This window comes from Tiliqua scincoides, chromosome 2, assembly GCF_035046505.1.
Source record: "Tiliqua scincoides isolate rTilSci1 chromosome 2, rTilSci1.hap2, whole genome shotgun sequence".
In the NCBI taxonomy this organism is placed as follows: Eukaryota; Metazoa; Chordata; class Lepidosauria; order Squamata; family Scincidae; genus Tiliqua; species Tiliqua scincoides.
Genome location: NC_089822.1, coordinates 177,789,782 through 177,813,084, shown reverse-complemented (window position 1 = coordinate 177,813,084; position 23,303 = coordinate 177,789,782). Strand labels below are relative to the sequence as shown.

Sequence of the window (23,303 nt, the reverse complement as noted above, 5' to 3'; positions counted from 1 at the left end):
TTTTTTAAACAAAAATGAGAATTGCAGAAAGTGGTGTTTCTCCCATCTCTACCTGTAATTAATGGGAGAAGACATTGAATGGTTTATATACCCTAATATTTTAATGCTTTTAGCACTTTTATTTCTAAACCCTCTAATCACGCAGATTTACTATGTACCATGCAGGTCCATAGTAATGCCATATGTCAGTGGCATATATTTATGTATTTATTTTACAGCAACTGACACCCTGCACATGCCCGATCTCGTCTGATCTCGGAAGCTAAGCAGGGTCAGGCCTGGTTAGTACTTGGATGGGAGACTGCCTGGGAATACCAGGTGCTGTAGGCTTATACCATAGTCTTTCGAGACTGAAGGTTGCCAACCAGTCTGATGGTTCACCCCAACACTGATGCAGCAATGCCAGGGTGGTGTAGTGGTTTGGGAGGTGGACTTAGACCTGGATGATCCAGGTTCAAATCCCTCCTTAGCCACAAAGCTTCCTGGGTGACCTTGGGCCAGTCACTTTCTCTCAGCCTCACCTACCTCACAGGGTTGTTGTGCGGACAAGAAAGAAGGGAGGAGCAGCTGTGTAAACCGCCCTGAGCTCTTTGGAGGAAGGGCGGTATACAAATATGAATAAATAAATACTGTGGCATTCTACCACTGGACCTTCCCCCTTCCCAGATCTTCCGGCACATGCAGGAAGGCTCCAGCCTTCCCTCTGGTGCTCCAGCAGCTCACAATGCCTTGAGCAATCAGAGTGTTTTGCATGACAACCATAAGGCAGTTAGTGCTGGTAGAAAGCTTGTTACACCAGCACTAAAGCCGGACAGAATTGACTGTAAGTGATTTATATCCTTCCTTTCTCTCCAAATACAAGGAGCACTCAAGGTAACATACAAAATAAAAAATAAAAAAGCAACCAAATGCAAAACTAAGAACAAAATATTATGTGCAGTAATAGTAATTTAATCATTTAAAAATGCAATAAAAACATTAAAACAAATGTTGACTTCTTATTATTGCAATGGCTCTGATATTTTATGCACATTTAAACAGATGTTGTGTATCGTGTCTGTTCTGGTTGTGCTATATTTGTCAAAAACAATTTCTTCTGCTGCGGGAAACACCTTTTGGGGAAATACAGTACATTCATTCTAAATCATTTTATTTACATAGGTGCATTTTGAACATGTAGATAAGAGAGGAAGTTTACTTTTCAACAGTTGTAATTCTTCCGAAATTTGATTATCTCTATATTCCTGTTTTGTTCATATAATATTATTCTCCAGTTTTCCAACTCTTTGCTGTAATATTGCTCTTCCTTCCTTGCAATTACGATGTGTCTCGTACAAGATGTGTCTCGTGTGTTCTACACTTTCCAAAATGGGAAGGAAGTTCCTCTTGCATCAATTCAATAAGCTTTTTCGCAGCTCACATGCTAAGTTTAGTCCGGAATTCATAACAGAGGGTGTTGCAAGGTTACCTCTGTGATTACAGTAATGAAGCATGTTTTGAAACCAAGCCCAATTAAAACATGAATAGGAAAAGTGGTTATCTGTCTCTGGTTTTCAAGTTAAGAAGACAAATGTGATCATGAATCTGCACAGGTTGTGTCAATGCAACATTCGGTAAAATAATGTATGACTGAAATATCTTTCCCCATTTCAGTTTTTAAAAAGCCTATGAACAGAAATTTTCAGAGAATGTTCCACACATCAAGGACCTAATGGACAGGGCAGAAATACATATGCAGAATTAAATGATCTTCCAAAACTAAAAGAAGAGAAATTCTCTCCAAGGAATGTTCAGATATCCGTTCTTTAGGGACCCCTTTACAGAATAGGAATACAGTTGCAGCCGTCTTACCATGATTGCAAACATAGAGCTCAATCCTATAGGGCAGTGGTACTCAAACTTTTCCGGCCAGTGGCTCCCTTGACCCCCGTGGCTGTTGGCCATGACTCCCCATCATGTTCCTGAGGGCTGGAAGTGACATCATTAAACAGGAAGTGGCCAGAAATATTTATATTAAAAATATTAAATATAATATTTAATAGTATATATTAAATATATAATATAATATATATTTATTATAATATAATATTAAATATTAAATATATATCAATATTAATTATATTAATCATATTAATTAAATGCAGATCTTAAAAATATATTATTAATACACAGCAATATACATGCTTTATAAATGATCAGCTGCTGATCACTGTTGGAGAAAGGATACTGGAATAGGTAGATTTTGTCTGGTCCAGGAGGACTCATTTTTTTAGACTTCGTAAGCATACCAATATAATTGTTTTATCAAATGAACTTTGTGACCAACCAGTCTGACCAACATTACACACACACACACACACACACACACACCCCTGTGGACCCCAATCCAAGTAGTCATTTCTCCCATTCTCCTTGGATAGGATCGAACCCTTTATTAATTTAATGAAATTGAATTTTTTCAACAGCTGGTGGGGAAAACAAAAATAGACCATGAAAATATATCAGAGCTGATAAGGGTTTGGTTCGGAAGCTGATTTGTCTCCTATACTAGGAGATGCACAGCTCAAGCCTATGCATGTCTACTCAGAAGTAAGTCCCATTAGTGGGGCTTATTCCCAGGAAAGTGTGGATAGGATTGGGCTGGCAATCACTTCATCAATGGCTGATTCCCTTCAAATAGCAAGATTCATCACTTTAAAAATACAGCCTTTCCTCTTCAGTCAAACAACAAGATTAATAAATCACTTTAAAAACAGTACCCTTTTTCTGCTCCTGGCCAAGTAAAGTGTGCGCTTGTCTCTCCCCCCCCCCCCCCTTTGCCAACTGCATGGAAGCAACTTTAAGAGTCCTGATGACTGGTAAAATAGGAAGCGTTTTATTTGGAGGAAAGTGGGAAGGTCTGGAGATGGAAAGGGGGGAGTGGAAGAGGGAGGGGGTTGAAAAGAGAGATTTCACTTTGATGAGAATCGATCCCAGGCTGGGAACTAGGAACCAATCAGACAAGGATCAGCGAGGGTTAAGGACTGCAAGCTGAGCATGTTTGGGGGTTGGAGTTGAAGAGCTTTGGAAACAACATGCAGGGAACACAGAAGAAGGCAGCCTTGGAGTGGAGGGAGAAGAGGGCAGGGCGGCGGCAGCCACTCTCGCAGCTGAGCAACTCCCATTTCTTCTGCTTTAAAAAAAAGCGCAGACTACGGGCAGAAGACGGGCTCTGCCCAGGGGAGTGACTATATCGCTGCGAGAGGACATCCCGCGCCTCCCCTTTGAGTTCCTGGCGCCGCCCTAAAGAGCCGTGCCTCACAGTTTGAATAACACTGCTATAGGGGAACTTGCAATGCTGGACTTACTCAGAAGTAAGTCCCATTAGTGGGGCTTATTCCCAGGAAAGTGTGGATAGGATTGGGCTGGCAATCACTTCATCAATGGAATATCAATGGAATATTGATGATCATCATCCTTGGAATAAGAGGATATTCATGCCCCTTGCCCTGGAATAAGAGGATATTCATCCCCTTGCCCGGGGGTAAGCCCCAGCTGCCTCAATGTGGCAACTCAGACTTGTGCCTGCTAAATACAAGCTGGATGCAAGTCTGTGTTGTCTTTTCTTGGGAAGGGGGATAGGATACAGTGTGCACCGCTGCCACTGATCCTGCCCCCTTCCTGGTCTGCCCACCCCATTGCCATTACCATCCTCTCCTGCTCCTCCCTGCCCTTCCTCTGCCCCTGCAGGGCTCAGAGCAGCCCTTACCTGCTCCAACATGGGCGCCACATGGATCTCAGTAAAAGCATTCTCATTTGAAAATTCTTTGAAAAGGTCAACAGGCATGTGGATGCGGGAGAACCCGTGGACATTATATATCTGGACTTTCAGAAGGCGTTTGACACGGTCCCTCACCAAAGGATACTGAAAAAACTCCACAGTCAGGGAATTAGAGGACAGGTCCTCTCGTGGATTGAGAACTGGTTGGAGGCCAGGAAGCAGAGAGTGGGTGTCAATGGGCAATTTTCACAATGGAGAGAGGTGAAAAGCGGTGTGCTCCAAGGATCTGTCCTGGGACCGGTGCTTTTCAACCTCTTCATAAATGACCTGGAGACAGGGTTGAGCAGTGAAGTGGCCAAGTTTGCAGACGACACCAAACTTTTCCGAGTGGTAAAGACCAGAAGTGATTGTGAGGAGCTCCAGAAGGATCTCTCCAGACTGGCAGAATGGGCAGCAAAATGGCAGATGTGCTTCAATGTCAGTAAGTGTAAAGTCATGCACATTGGGGCAAAAAATCAAAACTTTAGATATAGGCTGATGGGTTCTGAGCTGTCTGTGACAGATCAGGAGAGAGATCTTGGGGTGGTGGTGGACAGGTTGATGAAAGTCTCGACCCAATGTGCGGCGGCAGTGAAGAAGGCCAATTCTATGCTTGGGATCATTAGGAAGGGTATTGAGAACAAAACGGCTAGTATTATAATGCCGTTGTACAAATCTATGGTAAGGCCACACCTGGAGTATTGTGTCCAGTTCTGGTCGCCGCATCTCAAAAAAGACATAGTGGAAATGGAAAAGGTGCAAAAGAGAGCAACTAAGATGATTACGGGGCTGGGGCACCTTCCTTATGAGGAAAGGCTACGGCGTTTGGGCCTCTTCAGCCTAGAAAAGAGACGCTTGAGGGGGGACATGATTGAGACATACAAAATTATGCAGGGGATGGACAGAGTGGATAGGGAGATGCTCTTTACACTCTCACATAATACCAGAACCAGGGGGCATCCACTAAAATTGAGTGTTGGGCGGGTTAGGACAGACAAAAGAAAATATTTCTTTACTCAGCGTGTGGTCAGTCTGTGGAACTCCTTGCCACAGGATGTGGTGCTGGCGTCTAGCCTAGATGCCTTTAAAAGGGGATTGGACGAGTTTCTGGAGGAAAAATCCATTATGTGGTACAAGCCATGATGAGTATGCGCAACCTCCTGATTTTAGGAATGGGTTAAGTCAGAATGCCAGATGTAGGGGAGGGCACCAGGATGAGGTCTCTTGTTATCTGGTGTGCTCCCTGGGCATTTGGTGGGCCGCTGTGAGATACAGGAAGCTGGACTAGATGGGCCTATGGCCTGATCCAGTGGGGCTGTTCTTATGTTCTTATGAATCTATATAGGGTATTTCATCAGGATGGGATATGTTCAAATGAATTACATATTCTCCTTCGAAGAGTCTTGCACAGAGTCTTTAATTTATTTCAGCACAAACCTTTGTGGACTACAGCCCGCCATTGGATGCATGCAGTGAACACCTCAATAGGAGGTATATAGACAGATCTCCTTGAGCCTGTTCACACATGGTCCCAGGGTTTAGGCTACACATGTTTACCTTGCTTAGAGCAGCTCAGCTGAGGGGGGACAAGAGCACAGCAACTGGTTTGTCTTGGTGGGGGTGGCATTGCCATTCCCCCACAGAGTGCTGCCCAGGGTCCTGTGACACCCCCCCAGCTACACTACTGCTAACTGCTTTTCCAGCAGATGGGTCACAAAAACACAGCTTTCTTATAAAGGAATTTATCCACATAGATTCCAGTTCACAATCAAAGTCCTTCACACTTCTGGGAGCAAAACAGGAACCTGACACTTATTTTCACACCTAGTGCCCAAACTTATGTGCATGTAAGATGTAAATCCTAAGGCTAGTTCTCACAAACAGTAGGAGAGAAACTAAGTCCATGGGTTCCTCTGTAACATCTAAAATTCATGAAGCACTGAGTGAGCTTTCAAGTTCTGCAGTACTCTTCTTCAGGTTGGGTGCCAAAAAAAGAAAAAAAAAAAAAAAGAGGATTGGAGGAATTTCTTTGTAGACTAATTATGATCCTGGGTGGTGTAAGATAATACCCATAGTAGGTGCTGTAGGTTGAAAAAATGAGACTGCTGCCTGATTATTTTTTCCAAAGAAAATTTCCCTGTTTACTGTTTCAGCATTTCTCTGGGTTCTACAGACAATGCTAGTCTACAAATGCAAGCACATTGTCTCTAGAATTGACTAGACAGGGAAATCACATTCTTAAAGCAATCTGGGATTTTTTTAAAGGCTCTGCAAGTAGAAATCTAGGATGGCAGGAATTTAAGTTGAGCCAGAAGGTTTCTCCTGGCTAGACGAGTTTTGTTTTGGTTTCCCTTGAGCAGATTTAAAAACAAAACAAAACATGGAAATAACTGTGGGAATGTTTAATCTCCGAAGAGATCTGCTTGTGGATGCAACTCATTTGCAATCCAAATGGGCATGTGTTCCCATCTTTAGATTCAGCATTTTAGGCTGCAATCCTACGCACCCTTTCCTGAGAGTAAGCCCCACTGAAGACAATGGGACTTACTTCTGAGTAGTCAAGCATAGGCTCATGCTCTAAATGGAGCGGCGGGGCTAAAAACCTCCAAGAATGGCCATGTCCTGCATGGGAACGCATCAACATGTTGGCATACTTCAGTCTCGGAAAACTACGGTATCGCGCTCTGAATGGTGGTTCTGGAACAGAGTGTCCTCTCCAGTGCGCGAAGCCTGGGCAAAGTAGATATGGAGGATAGACTGTTACCCATGCAGCAAAGCCCCCCTCTCCACATCGCTGGAATGGATTTTGCCTCGAGGTTGACTCCTGAAGCCTTTTCCATAACTGGATGTAGCCACAAGGCAGTGGAAGTTTGGGATCAGAGTTTTCCTTCTCTCAGATGAGCTGCCTTCCCAGGCTAAGGAGTCCCATCTACCCGGTGGCTGTTTAGTCGCCTCTTACCACAAGCTCAGCCAAACTGAAATTCTTATCCCCCAGCCCCCAGGGGTAATGGGAACGCACCATCACAACATTTTTGAGGGCTTCCCCAAACGTCCCCCAAAGCCAAAATGAGGCCAGTGCTGAGAGCTTTCCCGGGGATAAGTATTACTACTACTAAAAGGGGGCTGTCCCTGAGAAGCAGCGATCGGTGTCCAGCATGGAAAGTTTGGAGGGGTGCTTTTTGGGGAGGTGCAATGGTATTTCTTGCAGGCTCAGGTGAGCTTTTTGGAGGAGGGCTGGCAAAGTTCAGGATGACGGCGTGGCGCTCGCCTTAAAGGGGCGCTCAGGAGAAGGGTGCAGCTCGGGGATTGACGGTCCCTCCCGCACTGCAAGCAGAGGTGGTGCGAGGCGCTGTGAGAATGTGGGGTGGCGGAAGCGTGCGCTGCCAAGACAGGCTGGGTGCGCCTCCAGTCTCCCTCCTCTGGGTAGGCTTTCGCCACGCCTGTGGAGGTTGGCAGGCTGCTCACAGCACCCAGGCGCTCTCCGGTGCCCAGAGTCCCAGATCTTTGCCTGTCTTTCCAGCGCGGTGTCTCTCTTCCCGCAGCCCCAAGGAGAGGCGGGGCGAGCCTCCCGGGTCTTCCTGATCTCCCAGCGGCTTTCCTCCGGGCGCCGCTTCCAGAGTCAGGTGCCTAACTGGGGGGCGGGGGGCAGAGGCGCGTGGGGCAGGTGCCGCCGTCGCTTCGTGCCAGTCCAGGCTCCCCGAACTCCACCTGGAAGGAACAGTCCGGGATCGGATCCTTTGCCAGCGGCGGTGGCACCAGGTGGCGACTTTGCTGCCACCGGGACGCGGCCCCGGACGGGAGCGGGGCAGAGATCCCCAGCAGCCCAGCCTTTCCCGCGGCTCTCTCCGGGTGTATCTCTGTGCGTGTCCCTCCGGGCAGCCTATTGGCTAGGGGGCGCCTGACGTCACAATGGGGAGTTCCTTTCGGCTCCCCCGAACATAACGGGCTCGGGACAAGCCCTGGCCGCCCAGGTTGACTTGCGAAGCGCGCAGGGAGGAGGCGAGCGCCGGACGGGAGCAGAGCGATGGTGCCCCCGTGGCAGGGCTGGCTTCCAGGGCTCCCGGCTGCATGAGGCTCCCCGGACCGCCAAGCCCCGCGTGGCGCGCTTGCCAAGCCTGGATCTTCTCCAGCCTGCCCGGAGCCGCTGAGCGCAGGGTGCCTGCAGGGGGCAAGTGGCTGGCAACTCCGCAGCCGTCCGGCGAAGAAGGGCTGCTGCTGGCAGCGGAGGCTCGGCGCGCCGCAGGCGGCTTTGCTGGGGCTCGCGGGCGGCGGTAGGAGGGAGCGGAGAACTTTTGGAGCGGCGATGGAGACGGCCAGCTCCCTGCCGCTCGCTTTGGGCGCCAACCTCAGCGGCGGGGGCAACCAGAGCGCGGAAGGAGGCGCCCCCCGCGGCTCCGAAGAGGCCTGGGTGGTGGGCATGGGCATCCTCATGGCCCTGATCGTGCTGGCCATCGTCTTCGGCAACGTGCTGGTCATCACCGCCATCGCCCGCTTCCAGAGGCTGCAGACGGTCACCAACTACTTCATCACCTCCCTGGCTTGCGCCGACCTCCTGATGGGGCTGGCGGTGGTGCCCTTCGGAGCCAGCCACATCATCCAGCGCACCTGGCTGTTCGGAGACTTCTGGTGCGAGTTCTGGACCTCCATCGACATCCTGTGCGTCACGGCCAGCATCGAGACCCTCTGTGTCATCGCCGTGGACAGGTACTTCGCCATCACGTCCCCCTTCAAGTACCAGAGCCTCCTGACCAAGAACAAAGCCAGGATCGTCATCCTCTTGGTCTGGGTCATCTCCATCCTGACCTCCTTCCTGCCCATCCAGATGCACTGGTACAGGGCCAAGGACGAGGTCGCCCTCACCTGCTACCAAAACGTGAACTGCTGTGACTTCTTCACCAACCCTGGATATGCCATCACCTCATCCATCATCTCCTTTTACATCCCTTTGGTGGTCATGATTTTTGTCTATGCCAAGGTCTTCCAAGTGGCCCAGAAGCAGCTCAAGAAGATTGATAAGTGTGAGGGCAGGTTCCACCAGCACAGTTCTCAGCAGGAGCAGACAGTGGGGAGGGGAGGTCTCCGGAGAACCTCCAAGTTCTGCCTGAAGGAACACAAGGCTCTGAAAACCCTGGGCATCATCATGGGCACCTTCACCTTGTGTTGGCTCCCCTTCTTCATTGTCAACATTGTGTACGTCATCCATGACAACCTCATTCCCAAATTTGTGTACATCTTTTTGAACTGGGTGGGCTATGTCAATTCTGCCTTCAACCCCTTGATTTACTGCCGAAGCCCGGACTTTAGATATGCTTTCCAGGAAATCCTCTGCCTGCGGAAGTCTGCCCTGAAAATGTATGTCAATGGATATTCCAACAGCAATGGGAAAAGTGACTTCAATGGGGATCACAATGGTTATCATATGGGACAACAGAAGGCTCAAGAATTGCTGCATGAAGAAAGAGGCCCTCCTCCTGGGCAAGAGTTTTTGCACTGTAAAGGTACTGTGTTGCATGGTAGCGTTGAATTCCAGGGGACAGAGCGTAGCACAGATGATTCTCTGGCATGATCATTGCCATCACCCTGTGACATTTACCCAGGGAATAGAATGTAGTGCTGAACAATAGCTAACATTTTAGCAAGAGGTTTGCCCAGTAAATGGGAGGTGCCCTACACTGGCTTATAAGCAGACTGTAGAAGGTATTTCAGGAAGGACATACTAGGATTTTTATATAATCACTTCTGAGTCTCTTCTTCCACCAAGAGTTGCACTGTAGGGGTCTGCATGAAGGAGTTGTTTTTGTTTTTTTGTTTTTTGTTTTAATTATTGTGATGTAGTGTTACATGCTCATCTACCTCACGAAGATAGGAATAATACTGAGCTGCTGTCCTGAAAATCTTTAACTCAAGGACTAATTTGGTGCCATGGATGGCTCACTTTTTTCATTGGAAGATGCTAGCTTTCAGGATTTGCCTGAAGGCAAACTTAGGGTCGCTTTTACAGGTTTTAGCACTTCTGTAAAGTTTACTTTTTTTTACCTTGTTCTTAGTTGCTTGAACATGTTCCTCCACGCAGTTGATCACATATGGAGAATCTACTGTTTCGGAACCAGTTCAAGTATAATCTGTGAAATCCTCATTAAGACCTGATCTTTGTTGATATTCACACAATTTGCATGTCTTTCAACTCCCTGGACTTTAACTTCATTTCAAATCTATATTTGTTTTCCACCCACTCAACCCTGATGTTATCTCATTCTCACTAGCCAACATTATTTAAGTCCTCACTGTTGTTATGAAACTGAGACTATGCCTGGTGGTGGTTTGGAGCTCAACCAATCCATCCTCACTGCCCATTTGTGAAATGGTCCCCACGCTGATGGAGGGCGGAGAGAAGCGTGTTTGTGGGTGTCCTGCATTTGGGTCATTCTTCCATATTTAGAACCTTGGCAGATGGAAAGGCATGATCCTACATGCCAGGGAGCTAGTGAGGATTAAGCCTCATTATTGTAAAATCGTTAGGCAAAACTCTTTGCAGGGCTTGGCATCATTCAAAAGATGACAGCAGGAAATGTGGGTGGAGTCCTAATGTGTTCAACTTAATTTATGCTACAGGATAAATAACATTTTGCTTCTAAGTGCAGGGAGGGCTATGTCACCTGCTCTGCCAGTGATTTCATTTGTCCTTCTCTGACTTCTAGACCAGCAATGACAGGAAGGTAAAGGTATTTATTGCTCAGAGCAACTCTGTGCTGGTTTTGGATCAACTAGTAGCTAGCAAACAGTTCCCATTTAAGGTTTCCCTGCTAAGTTTATGGAGTGATTCTAAAGGCATTATGCTATTTAGGCTGCAATCAAGACAGTAAACATTCTCCTCTCTGCAAATGCCATTCTGTCTATTTGGCTAAAACACAACCCAGAAGGTCCCACAGGCAATTAAGTCTGGAATAAAAATAGGATTGATCTGGGTCATTATATTACTTTTCATTGTTAAATTAGTACCCAGTGTGCTTCATTCTCTACTTAGTCCCTGCCTGGAGGAGTTTAGAACAAATAAACAGCTGATGTGGTATAGGTTCACAGAACTGTGCAATCATTTTCTTTTACCCCACCAGGCTATGTCTCTTTTGCACTGGTAAAGACAACCTTCATTTTCTGCTGCTCTTGTGGGGGAGTGCTGGGACCATAGTCCTTCTGCGATACTGTGTCATATTGTGCAAGAATAATTATGTTGATGCTTTTGAACAAATCTACCATGAACACTGAAGGCTGAAAACACTGTGCCACTTTCTATGCCATAGTCCTCAGTTTCCCTGACCAGAGTAGGGTGTGCACATTGTCACTTCTATGTACATTAAAGAAAAACCCAACAACTCTCTAACAGAATTCACTAGATCATTAGGATTCTAGATACATTTAATAATACTTGAAATCTTCAGAGCCCGCTTAGCTTTCAAACTTGGAACTCACCCCTACTAAGGAGGGTTGGACCATCACTGAGAGTGCACCATCCCTTCTCCCTGGCACCTTCCAACCCAGTTTTGTGGGCATGAGTGTGTGATTTTGTAGCACGCACATGCATCTGGACTGGGCCAGCAGGCATTGCCAATTTTCTGTGCAAGTGGCTCTATGTACCCCCTCCTGTTGCAGAATATGATGTCAGCCACTGCCCCATATTCGAAGTGGATCTTTTGTTTGTGATCCCTGCCTTGGCCTCTGACATCTGAGAGGTCAGATGTCTAAGATGTCAGATGTCAGGCAGGAGGTCTGGTCTAGAGGGTAGAGCCTCCGTTAGCCCGAAGATAACATCAGAAGGTCGCCAGATCGAGGGCACCGGCAGCTCCTTGAACAGCTGAGAATGGCAAGACCTTGAAGCAGCTGACAAGCCGAGCTGAGCTGAGTGATTCCACCTGCTCTTGGTGTGAGCAAGAAGCGTCTTGGCTGCCCTCCATGTGAGAGATGGAGCTGCTTGTCAGCCTGCGTGGGAGAACTGGAGGCCAGAAGTGAGACCAAACCAGGAAGATCCATTGTTGGTTCTTGAAAGAGAGAACCTCTATGATTGTAAAAATCCCCTTGAGGGATTTAGAAATGCCTGCCTATGTAAACCGCCTTGAATAAAGTCAGAGGAGTAATCTGATGACCAGAAAGGTGGTATATAAATACCTAGTTGTTATTATTATTATTACCTGACTCTCAAAACCTAGCTCCTACTTTCTTTAAAAGCTTAAAGATGCCCTTGGAAGGGAGGAGATGAAGGGCGGGAAGCATGTTTTCTGGAATTAAGAAGGCTAGTTAAAACAAGGCTGGTGACTCACAAAGCTTGAATTTCAAAAAGCAGCGTGTGTTTCCAGACACTCTTTAGAAACAATCTCTAGACATTCCCTACTGTTCTACTAAACGCGGAGGATTTAGGAAACTTCTAACAGGCCAATCCTATCTCCTGCCACATTATAGCATACAGCCATGCCAACAGAGGCGGCGCTGCTTGCTGTAGCAGGGAGACAACGTGTCAGCCTGCAGAAGGGAAGTAAGAATATTTTTTACTTGTCTCCCTGTAGACTGCTCAATCGTCTATGGGTCTCCTTGGACCTATACCAGCCATGTTGCTGGTATAAGGAGATAAAAGGGGTGGGTTGGATAGGGAAAGAGGGGATAGGATTCTGGCACAAGCTGCTGCTGCCAGGATCCACCCACTCCCTGTCCCAAAACTCCCCCTGCCCTCTCCCTCTCTGCTCCTGGCACACCTCTGCCTCCAACTTCCTGGAACTGACAGAGGGTTTTGGAGGCACTGCTGTGTGTGCAGTTTTGCTGCCCATTTGTGGCAGCAACCTGGCAGCACATGAGAGTGGCCCTGGTTTTACACCACTAGAAAGCACCCTGTACTGTTGTAATCTGAGTTCCAGCAGCGCAGGGCAACTATAGGATTGGACCCTAAGTTATATATTTTGGTGTACACCAGAAGAGGGTGGTGAAAAAATATAACTGAATTTTGGGACAAAATCACAGGACATGCCTCTCTATGCAAACTTCGTGCTAAAGGTCACCCCAGCCGTTGACGTGCTATTTGCTTTCAACTGGTTGGTCTTGGAGAAGAAATTTTATGATCCTGTTCACCGACCTGACAAAGCTCAAATGCTGAGTCAGTCTCCTGCCCCCAGCTGTGTCGTGCAGTCTTGCCTGTTGCCTGGTTTGATTGGTTTGTTTAGTAGATTTTCTGTCATATTGCCTGTCTCTGCCTCTGGATTTGCTGTATATTGGCTGCCTGCTTTCTGCCAGACTGAAAGCTGATACTCAAGACATGAGTCAACAGGTGCAGGAAAGAAGGGAGAAGGGGTGTGAGGTGGATAGAAAGCAGCATTTGCCTTCTTCGCATGGCAGCTGAAGTTAAGCTCCAACCACAGAGACTGTAGTTGTATCAAGAAGCAGGCACAGACTTGCGGATGACCCAGCCGCTCATTGTTTTACATGTCAGTCCATTTTTTGGGGGGGCATCTTTATTTTCACAGCATACATGTGCAGCAAGGGGATGTGAAACTGCCTAAGACAAACATAGCAGAGGAAGTAATGCAACCTGCTTCCTCTGCGGGGCACCTGTTTGTCTGTTTGCTTATTATTATTTATTATTATTATTTATTGCTAATGCTGCTGCTGCTACTACTATTACTACTACTACTCTTCTCGAATGCTGACCAGAAGGCCTTCCTGAACTTTCTGTGGTTGGGAGCTATTTTAAGCTCCCCAGAGCATTCAGTGTTTTCTTTTTCCACTGCTGTAAGCATCAGAGAAATGGACAAGAGAAAAATATCACAAGCAAAATGCACACCTTGCTGTTATTTTGTGCAAATTCAAAGTGTCTGTCTCTGCAGTATTGAGAGTATTCCCTTTCTCAAACTTCTAGTGGCGCAAGTTCCCTATGCGTCATTTGAGACTGAACGTTAATCGGAACTGAAAAGTAAACGGGAAAGACGGGGAGCACAAGGAGGATGTAGACTAGAGAGATGTCCCAAGAGTACAGGAAGAGACAATGGAGAGCCAAACAGCAATGAGTAAGAGGTCCCTGGGCATTTGAAAATGGCTTACCTTCTGTCAGTTAGTTGCTTACTTCCTAAACATGGGTAATAACTTACTTGGCTTTAAGGTTTGATGTAATCCTTTGTCCCACCCCGCAACAGGAACTTCTGAGAGATCATAGTTTGCATGTGAATCATGTCATGTGACTTTTGAAAGGAAGATTCCTTTGGAACAAGTCATCAAGTTGGGTACTCTGTCTTCATTCAGTTGAAGTGGTTTTCCTAGGCTCTTTCATTGTCAAAGACATCTCATTAACACAGAAGCATTTAGTAACTATCTTGAGAATTGGATGCATTTGTCTAACTCTTGAAACAGCTAGTAGCCATTAGCAGAACCATACCCAAGGCATCCAGTTAAAAATGTTTGATCAGTCCTTGAAGATTCCAATAAGTTTCCTAGAATAGTGTTTTGTTGGGGAAAAAAACTCAGGGGGGAAGTTTTGTGTTTTTGTTTTTTTAAATAAAAGAACTACCTACAAGCTCAGAATTTCTATATATTATGCCCATATACCCTAACCTTAATAAGTGGGGGGATGGGACAGGAGGGCAGAGCACTTTATATAATATTTCTTTTGTAACTTCTAGCAAAGTGTTGGCAGTGTGGGAATCTGTTTATATTTTGATATGAATTAGTATTTGCTATCTTTTAGTTTGTTGAATGTGTTGTCTGCAGGCCAGACCAGTCAATGAAAACAAAGCAATAATTAGAGCTGTGCCCGTTCTCAAAGCAAGAACTCTTCAAATGCAATAGCAGGCGTATGTGTGGTGACTGGTTACCAAAATGTATGCTCTGCAAAATACTGTTTTTGTTCTTGAAATGCACTGGGACTGTCGACCTTTGTTTTGTACGTATTAAAAAAAGTGCTGTACTTTCTGTGGTTTCTCACTCAGATTTTTTGTTCTGCAAACAACATAGTGCGCAGTGACTGACTGATATATCTTGATTAAACATGCTTGGTGGGTATATTTCTTTGCCTGGGAATCAGAACAAGACTCCTGCCTGACTGTCTCAGCTCGTTGAACTGGTAAAAGATCTGCTGAGTGTTGAAGATGCTCTTCGCAGAACACAGTGTTCACACATGCACTTGTACACACACACACGCGCACAGACCTCCTCCACACTTCTCTTCCACTTCCCCTGTGTGCAGCGCAGCCAAACACTGAGTGTTGCAGTTGGCAAGCATCTTTCTCCCTGTCGCCTTTTCCACATTGCCATGCACCTTCATAAACCTTTCCATTTGTGCCTTGTCATGCGTGAGAGTTGTTTTTACTCAAGCCGAGTTATTAAGGGAATCAAAAGCCCTGCCCTTCCTGAAGCCAGATGTAAGAGGAAGGACATGTTGCTGCAGGCATTGGAGGGGAAACTGTATGTATGGGGGGGGGGGGAAGGAGAGGAACTGTCTGATTTCTCTTCCTCAATCTGGAAAGTAGCTTTCAAGTACATTTTAAGGGGTAGACACAAAACTCAGTTATCTTATTGCAAAGGATAGGCACATGGGTAGAAAAGTGTGGCCCTATTAATGGATAAGAACTCTGTAAGAGAAGCACATATTTCATTGTGGGCCTGACCCTTATTTAACACTGGGGACCAAATGCCATTTATAGGAGAGGACTCTAGCATAACTTAGAAGAAGCACAGCTAATTTGAATAGTATCTAAGGGCACAAGGTTAGGAAATTAGAACTGTCTAATCCAGCAGTGTCAAACGCATTTCATGTAGTGGATTGAGTACGATTCATGGTGCCTGCTGAAGGCAGGAAGTGACATCATTAAGCTGGGAATGACATCATTGAGCAGATAATGGCCAGAAATAAGCACTTCGTTCTCACAGATAAACACATTTGCTGCAAATGACAGAAAAGAAAAGTCTTGTTCTTATTTTCAAGATATGAGAGAGCCCAATTATCACGCTGGGAGAGCCTAATGATAACAGGGGGATGGATAAATTGCTTCCGGGAGTCACATCCAGCCTGCAGACCTTATGCTTGACACCCCTGGTCTAATCAGAAGAAAAGACATTGGGGGGGGGGGTGGAACTTGTAGAAAACACTGAATGGTTTGGCAGCCATCTTTCAGTGAGTACAGCTTGGATCTAGGATTACGCTTCAGAGTTGACCCACGTCCAGTCGTGATTTCAGTGCTGAGTAAAATTGAGTGTAGATAAGGGAGTTTCCCCTATAGCATTTTGCCTGCTTTCCTGGATGTCTTGTGGCTGTTTTCCAGTGACCAATCATACTTAAACAGAAGGCAGTATGGTTTGTTTGTTTGTTTGTTTGTTTGTTTGTTTGTTTTTTAAATTAAAGTGATTAATTGGTAGTTGCTTCTCTTCTTGTCCATGCTGAGGTCATAAGCAAATCCAGAGTACAGTTTCATCTCTCTATGCAGCTTGTTCCATGCTAGGGAACCTATGGATTAATGACACCGGAAAGGTACACAATTGAGAAATGTCACCAGGTCTACCAAAAAAAATTCTCCCTTCAGATAAACATTAACAGACTGTCCTAGCAGAGTGAAATTCGACAAGGGTATGACCTGGGAACTTGGGAAAAGCAGATGTTGCTTGTTAGTGAAGCCTATTTTGCAAAGCACAGACATTTAGGTACAGGGTACTGGCACATAGCCACTCAGCATCAGTATTTTGGGGTAGCCTGAAGAATTCTAACTCACATTTGCAGTAAGAGATGCCCTACCAGGCTATATGTATTTTCTTAAGCTATACCATTTTGCACTGTGCTGGTTTGTTGAGTCTCCCCCCCCCTTTTTTTTTTTTGTTCAGAGAAACCTGTGAATCTACCCTTAGGTTAGAGGTTTGATGAAAAGATGTCAGCCCTTTGATGAACCATGGTCAGGGTTTGGAGCACTGCAGAGCTCCAAATAGTGTTTTCATATGTGCCAGCATCTACATTGTGCCAGCATCTACCTTCTTCTTTCCCTCCTTCTCACCCACCTGTCTACTTAAGAAAGCAGCCTAGGGGGCAATGGGAAGCAGCCATGGTGATCCAGAGATCACCCCCTGCCTTTTTACTTTGATCAGCTTCCCTCCTCTGGGCCATCCTGTTTGAAATGAACAGGATGGCATGGAGGAAGGTGGCAATGTTGGATCTGAAGGCAGTGGGGCAGGAAACTGGCTCCACCATGCCTCGCCTTGCTCACCCAGCTGCTTGCCTGAAGAGGAGGTGGTGGCGGCAGCAGCAAGAGCAGTGGTGGGGAATTCTTGGGGGAATGGATTGTATCGTTGCATGGGCAGGGTATCCTCTAAGCCAGGGGTGCTCACACTTTTTTGGCTCGAGAGCTACTTTGAAACCCAGCAAGGCCCGGAGATCTACCAGGGGGGAAGGAAGGATCTGACAGACACCCCCTTTAATGTACGGAGCCCCTGCTGGAGTCTAGTCAGTTTCGTCAGTTTTGTTGCTGCATGCCTGAAGAGCAGCTAAAGTGTCAGTTTCAGTGTCATGTCAGCTAAATATGTCAGTTTCGTCTAGTCACTAGACGAAACTGACATATTAACAGTTTGGAGAGACAGGGCTCCGCGATCTACTCATTTTGCCTTGCGATCTACTGGTAGATCGCGATCCACCTATTGAGCACCCCTGCTCTAAGGCCTCTCCTGGTAAACCTGCATAAGATCAGTCTGCGCAGAGAACGTTTTCCTAAATTCAGAACTCACCACAACAGAACCAAGTGGACATGCTCTGCATGCAGGCAAGCTGCTGATATTTTAGATTTGCTCATAGCTTGGAACATGACACTAGCTCCTTTGATGCATGATAAAGCAACAGGTTCTCAGCTGCAGAAGAAAACTGGAATACAGTGCAGGGAGCAAAGGAGAAAGCTCCACAATGCTTGACACTACAGTTAATTCTGTTGTTATTGGACATACTTTTAAGACATGCGTAATATGTGAACACAAGGAATTCTGTTACATGTGCAAGGATCAAGTGTAGCAGCCAATGGCGCACTACTGAGCAACCCAAAAGCTCAAACAACCCTTGTGATGGCCAAGGGACTCCCCAACCAGAGGCCTGGGGCAGTCTGGTCTCCCCCTAAAACAGTTTACATGGACCAAGTGTCCTAGACTCACCTGTGCACACACAGCACTCACACAAAGAAAGAAAAAAAATAGAGGCACTAAGGGTGCAGTCCTAACCCACTTTCCAGCACTGACATTAGGGCGATGCAGCTCCGAGGTAAGGGAAAAAACATTCCCTTACTTTGAGGAGGCCTCCGGGAGTGCCACCCAACACTGGATGCAGCACTGGTTCCATTGGCACTGTTATGCCAGTGCTGGAAAGTTGGTTTGGATTTGGGCCTAAGTGTGTCATCAGCTTGACAGCACACAAGATACAGAAGATAGAGCAGGGTTTGTGAGTCAATGATCAGAGTTGCCAAAGCCCAAGATTACATATCTGTACCTGCTGAGGCAGTTTGAAGCATTGCAGAGATCATGGGACAAGGGTGCCAAGACACTGTAATCTCTGGTTGCAAACACAGGGAGAAAGGCAGGAAAGAGTTTGACATGCAAACCCAGGAGGGCTAGGCAGTAACTACTTTCAAGGAGGGAAACAAGTCTGGCTAGTGCCTGAATGAAAGACCACCTGGTAATCTTGTGTGTGCTGCCTTGAATTCCATGATGGAAGGAAAGTGAGCGATACTGTACATCTAATAAATAGATCATAGTATGACAAGCGTATGAGATTACATTGGGTGCAGTTGCAAAATTCTGAAACCTTGTTCCTTGTATGTGCATGGCAAGGGTTAGATAATGTCTAGTCCACGAAAGCAAAGTACTGTACCTTCCCTGCTGAAATATACTGTGCCAGTTCTGTGATTTTTGTGTATGTATGTGCAAATCCATACTATGAGGTTCTCATCACGAGCTCTGTCTGTGTGGCCTCCTGTAATGGTAAGCATGACTGCAATGCATACACAGGAGCCCTGTGTAGGCAGTCAAATTGGGTAGGCATGTTTGTGTAGAGGGGAAAATGGAGTTGCATGTCCTTACTCTGCCCCTGACCACCAGGTGTTACTTCTGCCCAGATGCCTGGTTGCATTCCAGTGTGTATGGAATCTTGATTGTATGCAGACTGTACCCTGCAAAAACTAAGGCTACAGATCACATGTTCAGAGTCTAAACGAATTGGAATTCTGTATTTTCAGATAGGCCTCTGTGCAGGTAACGATCAGTGCTTGGAGGCTTGGGGTATGGCAAGTTAATGCTGTTCCCCTGTCCGTGTGTACATTTCTACCCTGACTGACCATGTGCACAGGATTGTGGTCTGGTGCAATTTCATGGCTGCACAGATCTTTTTGGGCAGAGATCAATCCATTTTGAGCTCCTTGGCTTTTAGTGTATGATGGCCACCTCTGATGGCATGACTGGACTCATGACTGCATGAAAATATTTCACATGCTTTAGGCCTTCTTACGGCTGATTCATCAACTTTCACAATGTAGTGCACACTTAACTTCCTGTGTCAAGTTCTGCTGAACTTTTCTGAAGTGACCAAGTCAGGAGCAGTTTGTCCTCCTACCCTCCTTCAGAGCTGACATAGGATACTGAGTTATGTGATGTGAGACTTTGCCCTCATGAGAGTGTCCGAAAACATTCCAGGAGACACAGGAAAGAACAGGACCCTCTCAGCTGACACAGCAACAGACAAATATCTACTGTTAGCATATTAGAAGCTGACCTCCCGTTTTTGGTTTAGATCAATTAACAGGTGCAATTTTTTGTGTTATTCTGATTCAGCAATTCCAAAACGAAAAAGCTGAAGTTTGGCCCACAACTCCTGCTTCATAAATTCCTGCTGCATAAATTTCATAAATGAACTTTGTGTGATCTTATTGATGTTATCGTCCATACAGAACTTCTCTCTAGGCTTCATATATCTTAAAGGACTAAAATGCAAATGAAATGTGATTTCACATGACAGTCAGGCTCTTTTCTCTTACATATTTTATGGATCGTGATTCAAATGCCTACGCTCAGTAAAATGCCAAGAAATATGGTTAGGCATGTATTTCATTTAGTTTTGGATACTTGAATACAAAGCTCATAGCACTTGGAGATTTGGGCAGAAACGATAGACTAGGGCAATATTCATAAGCAGAAATACTTGATGTCAGGTGAAATTTGTGAAAAGTGCTCTTATCTGTGTATGTATTTGTCTTCTGCCATAGCATGAAAAAACAGAATGCCAAGATCATCCTCCCAACATCTTGTTGCTGCCTTTACATGTCACAGCAGCCTTGATCTCATGGGCTAGGGAACAACCTGGCATCTAGAAAAACCTTTCTTTCTTTCTTTCTTTCTTTCTTTCTTTCTTTCTTTCTTTCTTTCTTTCTTTCTTTCTTTCTTTCTTTCTTTCTTTCTTTCTTTCTTTCTTTCTTTCCAGTTTTGTACTTCACTTCCTAGTCTCCAGTCTTCTATCCCACATTTCATTTGCATCCTTTTCCTTCCTTATCTGTTCTATGTGATTCTCTTTATCTGTGTGACTTATCTAGTCATAGTGAGATCAGTATCTCCATATCGAACTCAATTCCTAACCCAACTCCCAAAAATAGATACTGTATTTTTGCAAGGTTGCCAAGTTGCCTTTTGGGGTTTTCAGAAGCTGAGTTGTGCTTTTCTCAAATGTATGAACTTAGAATCAAATTAAATGTGACCCAGTACAATTAAACAATCTTTTATTTTCTGTTAAATAGCACACCAGGGGGGTTGAAATGGTTGATTGTGACCCCCTGCATTATTTTAATTAGAAATTCACACATTGGCTTTCACATGAAGGATTTTTTCTTTTCTTTTTTAAAATTTCTTTTTTATTATTTTCCAAAATAAACACAAACAACAAATATAAACAAACACATAACAAACACAAACTCAATACACAACACACACACACACACACACACACACACACACACACACACACACACACACACCATTGGAGGGTGCAGGCAATAATATATCTATATAGCTAATCAATCAATACATATCTTCTAATCTTGTTCTTCTTCTAGCTTAGCCTCTTAATATCATTTATCTATCATATCATATCTTGTATAATATATCATGTATACAATATATTCATCTAAATGCCCTATCTTATACATTTACAACTTCATTTTCAACCAAGCATAAAATGATCTCCATTGTTCTATCTGAGTTGATTTACGCTGTTGTTCCAAAGTCTCTGTAAGCCTATCCATTTCTGCCACATTCATTATTTTCTCTATTAATTCATCTTTCATTGAATTTTAATAACTTTCCAGTATCCATCCCTACGGGGATTTAAATAGCCTGCCTATGTAAACCGCCTTGAATAAAGTCTGAGGAGAAATCTGAGGATTTAGAAAGGTGGTATATAAATACCTGTATTATTATTATTATTATTATTATTATTATTATTATTATTATTATTATTATTATTATTATCTAGCATATAAAACTCTGTTGGTCCCACCACCTTCTGCCCCAGTTCCTTCCTTGCCTCCTCCTCCCCGGAACATCTCTCCCCACCACTGAGGCCCCCACCTGTAGCTCTTACCCGAGGCCTTCACCACCACCTGGAGCTCAAACCATAGCATTGGAATGCATTGTATTAAATGCTGTTGCCTTCAAAAGAGCCACAAGAAAATGAACCTCAGTTATTGTGGTAGAATCTGAAAGGCAGTTAAGGACATAAGGAAACTTGGCAATGCAGTGAATTGACCCTATACTTTCTTACTAAATGGGGTCTATTTTTAAAATAACACATCAGCCTAATTAAAAGTCTTTTTTATCACAGAATAGTACACTCACCCAAATTACACCCTTGCAATAAAAGAGAATTGTATCTGAATGACTGCACAATATTGCTGGGAATGCGCCAGAGCACACAGCAAAAACTATTTTATTTATTCTTTTTGCTTTGCAGCACTGTATACAAGAGGTGGAGAAGAACGAATTGTTAAGATATGTTTGTTCTTCCAGCTAATTACATATTATATACTAACAGAGTCTGATAATTATTTCTCAAAGGCTCAGTTTGCTTCACATGTGTGTCACAATACAGAGATTTATGGTATATCTGGAGCTTGAATTTTCTTCTGCATTTTTAAAAGGCATGTTGCTGTCATTGTGGCAGGTGACATTCCTAGTCATTTCCCTAACCTCTTCTGGCTACAAAGATTCATTGTTTTAACAGAGAAAACTATTGGCCAGGCTGAGCATGCCAAAGAGTTCTAGAGTTCACAAAGGAATCTGAGCTATACTACAAAGAGCGAATTCCAGATCTTTCCATATCAATGGATAGAGCCAAACAATAAACAGACAATTGTCACTCATTTGCTACAGAATCCAGACATCTTTTCTTGTGGTAGCAAAGAAACTTTTGTTGCCTTTGGAAGTCATTGGGAGCTGTGCCTGTGCAAAGTGAAATGGCTAAGATGGCTTGCTCAGAGTTGCTCTCAGTATTAATTACTCACTAGAAACCCAGCCATGAGTGTCACAACGGAGCCATTTTGCATTCTTCATGCCACTTGAAAGCAGCTTGAGGGCTGCAAGGCATCTGTATATCCTAGGCAGGCCTTGCACATATCAGCTCTGTTCTTCTGACAAAACAAACAAATCCCAATTGTTTTAATTAAGTGGCAACATTCTAATTATATCTCCTTTTTTGGTTGCTGGTTTTCAAGAGAGTACTTGAGGATCAGAGGCCAATGTATGGGAAAGAGAGCACGTAGCAACTCCCAAGCTGTCCATAGACCCAAATTCTGCCACCAGTCTTTAAGCATGGATCTTGAAAGCCTGCGTGACCTAGAGAGGGTAGAGTTTTGGAGCTGGCTATAAAAGGCCTGAGTGCATCTCACTGCTCAGCCATGGATTCTCTGAGAGGTGTATCCTGCTATCCGGCTTCCACACTTCTGCTCTATTCCTCTCTTCCTTTTTCAAATCCAAGAGGATTTGAAACAGTGCAACAGTGCAAGAAGGCAGAGGCAGGTGCTCCCACGAATTTGCTGCTGGAGGTGATTGTCTCAGTTGGCCATCTCAGTTGGATGGGTCAGCTCTGCAGGTAGTTCAGTGCAAGGGAAAACCTGACAGGGAAGCAAAAAACTAGGGATATCTTGTAGCAGACGGCTGAATAAAGAATTTCATACTTTGGGTTATTAAAATGAAAGCATTCAATAGGACATTGACAGACAGTCCAATCCTGAGCTGCCCATCATGCAGAGCTGCCGCAGCACTGGGAATGGCTGCCAGCTGCCACGGCATCCTAAGCTTGCTCGGCAGCCTCCAGCAGCTCCTCAAGGGAAGGGGACTTTTGTTCCCATCTCCCAGGTAAGGGAAGCAGCCCCACAATGGAGCTACTCAATTCTGTGTTGGCTCTTTAGCCAGCACAGAATCAAGGAGACCTGCGTCAGACTGTGTGGCCTGACATAGGGCTCTGAATCTGGTG

General features: G+C 45.1%; 1 protein-coding gene and 1 pseudogene across 1 annotated transcript in view; both read left to right on the top strand.

Moving 5' to 3' along the window:
• The first annotated feature begins 210 nt into the window (after positions 1-210).
• Positions 211-330, top strand: LOC136642336 (5S ribosomal RNA; annotated as a pseudogene).
• A 7,456-nt stretch (positions 331-7,786) lies between these two features.
• Positions 7,787-23,303, top strand: part of ADRB2 (adrenoceptor beta 2) — a 60,640-nt gene continuing 45,123 nt past the window's right edge. Inside the window, exon 1 of the mRNA XM_066615107.1 lies at positions 7,787-9,297. Coding sequence (XP_066471204.1) covers positions 8,103-9,297 — 1,195 coding nt within the window. The 5' untranslated portion in view covers positions 7,787-8,102. The remainder of the gene's footprint in view (positions 9,298-23,303) is intronic.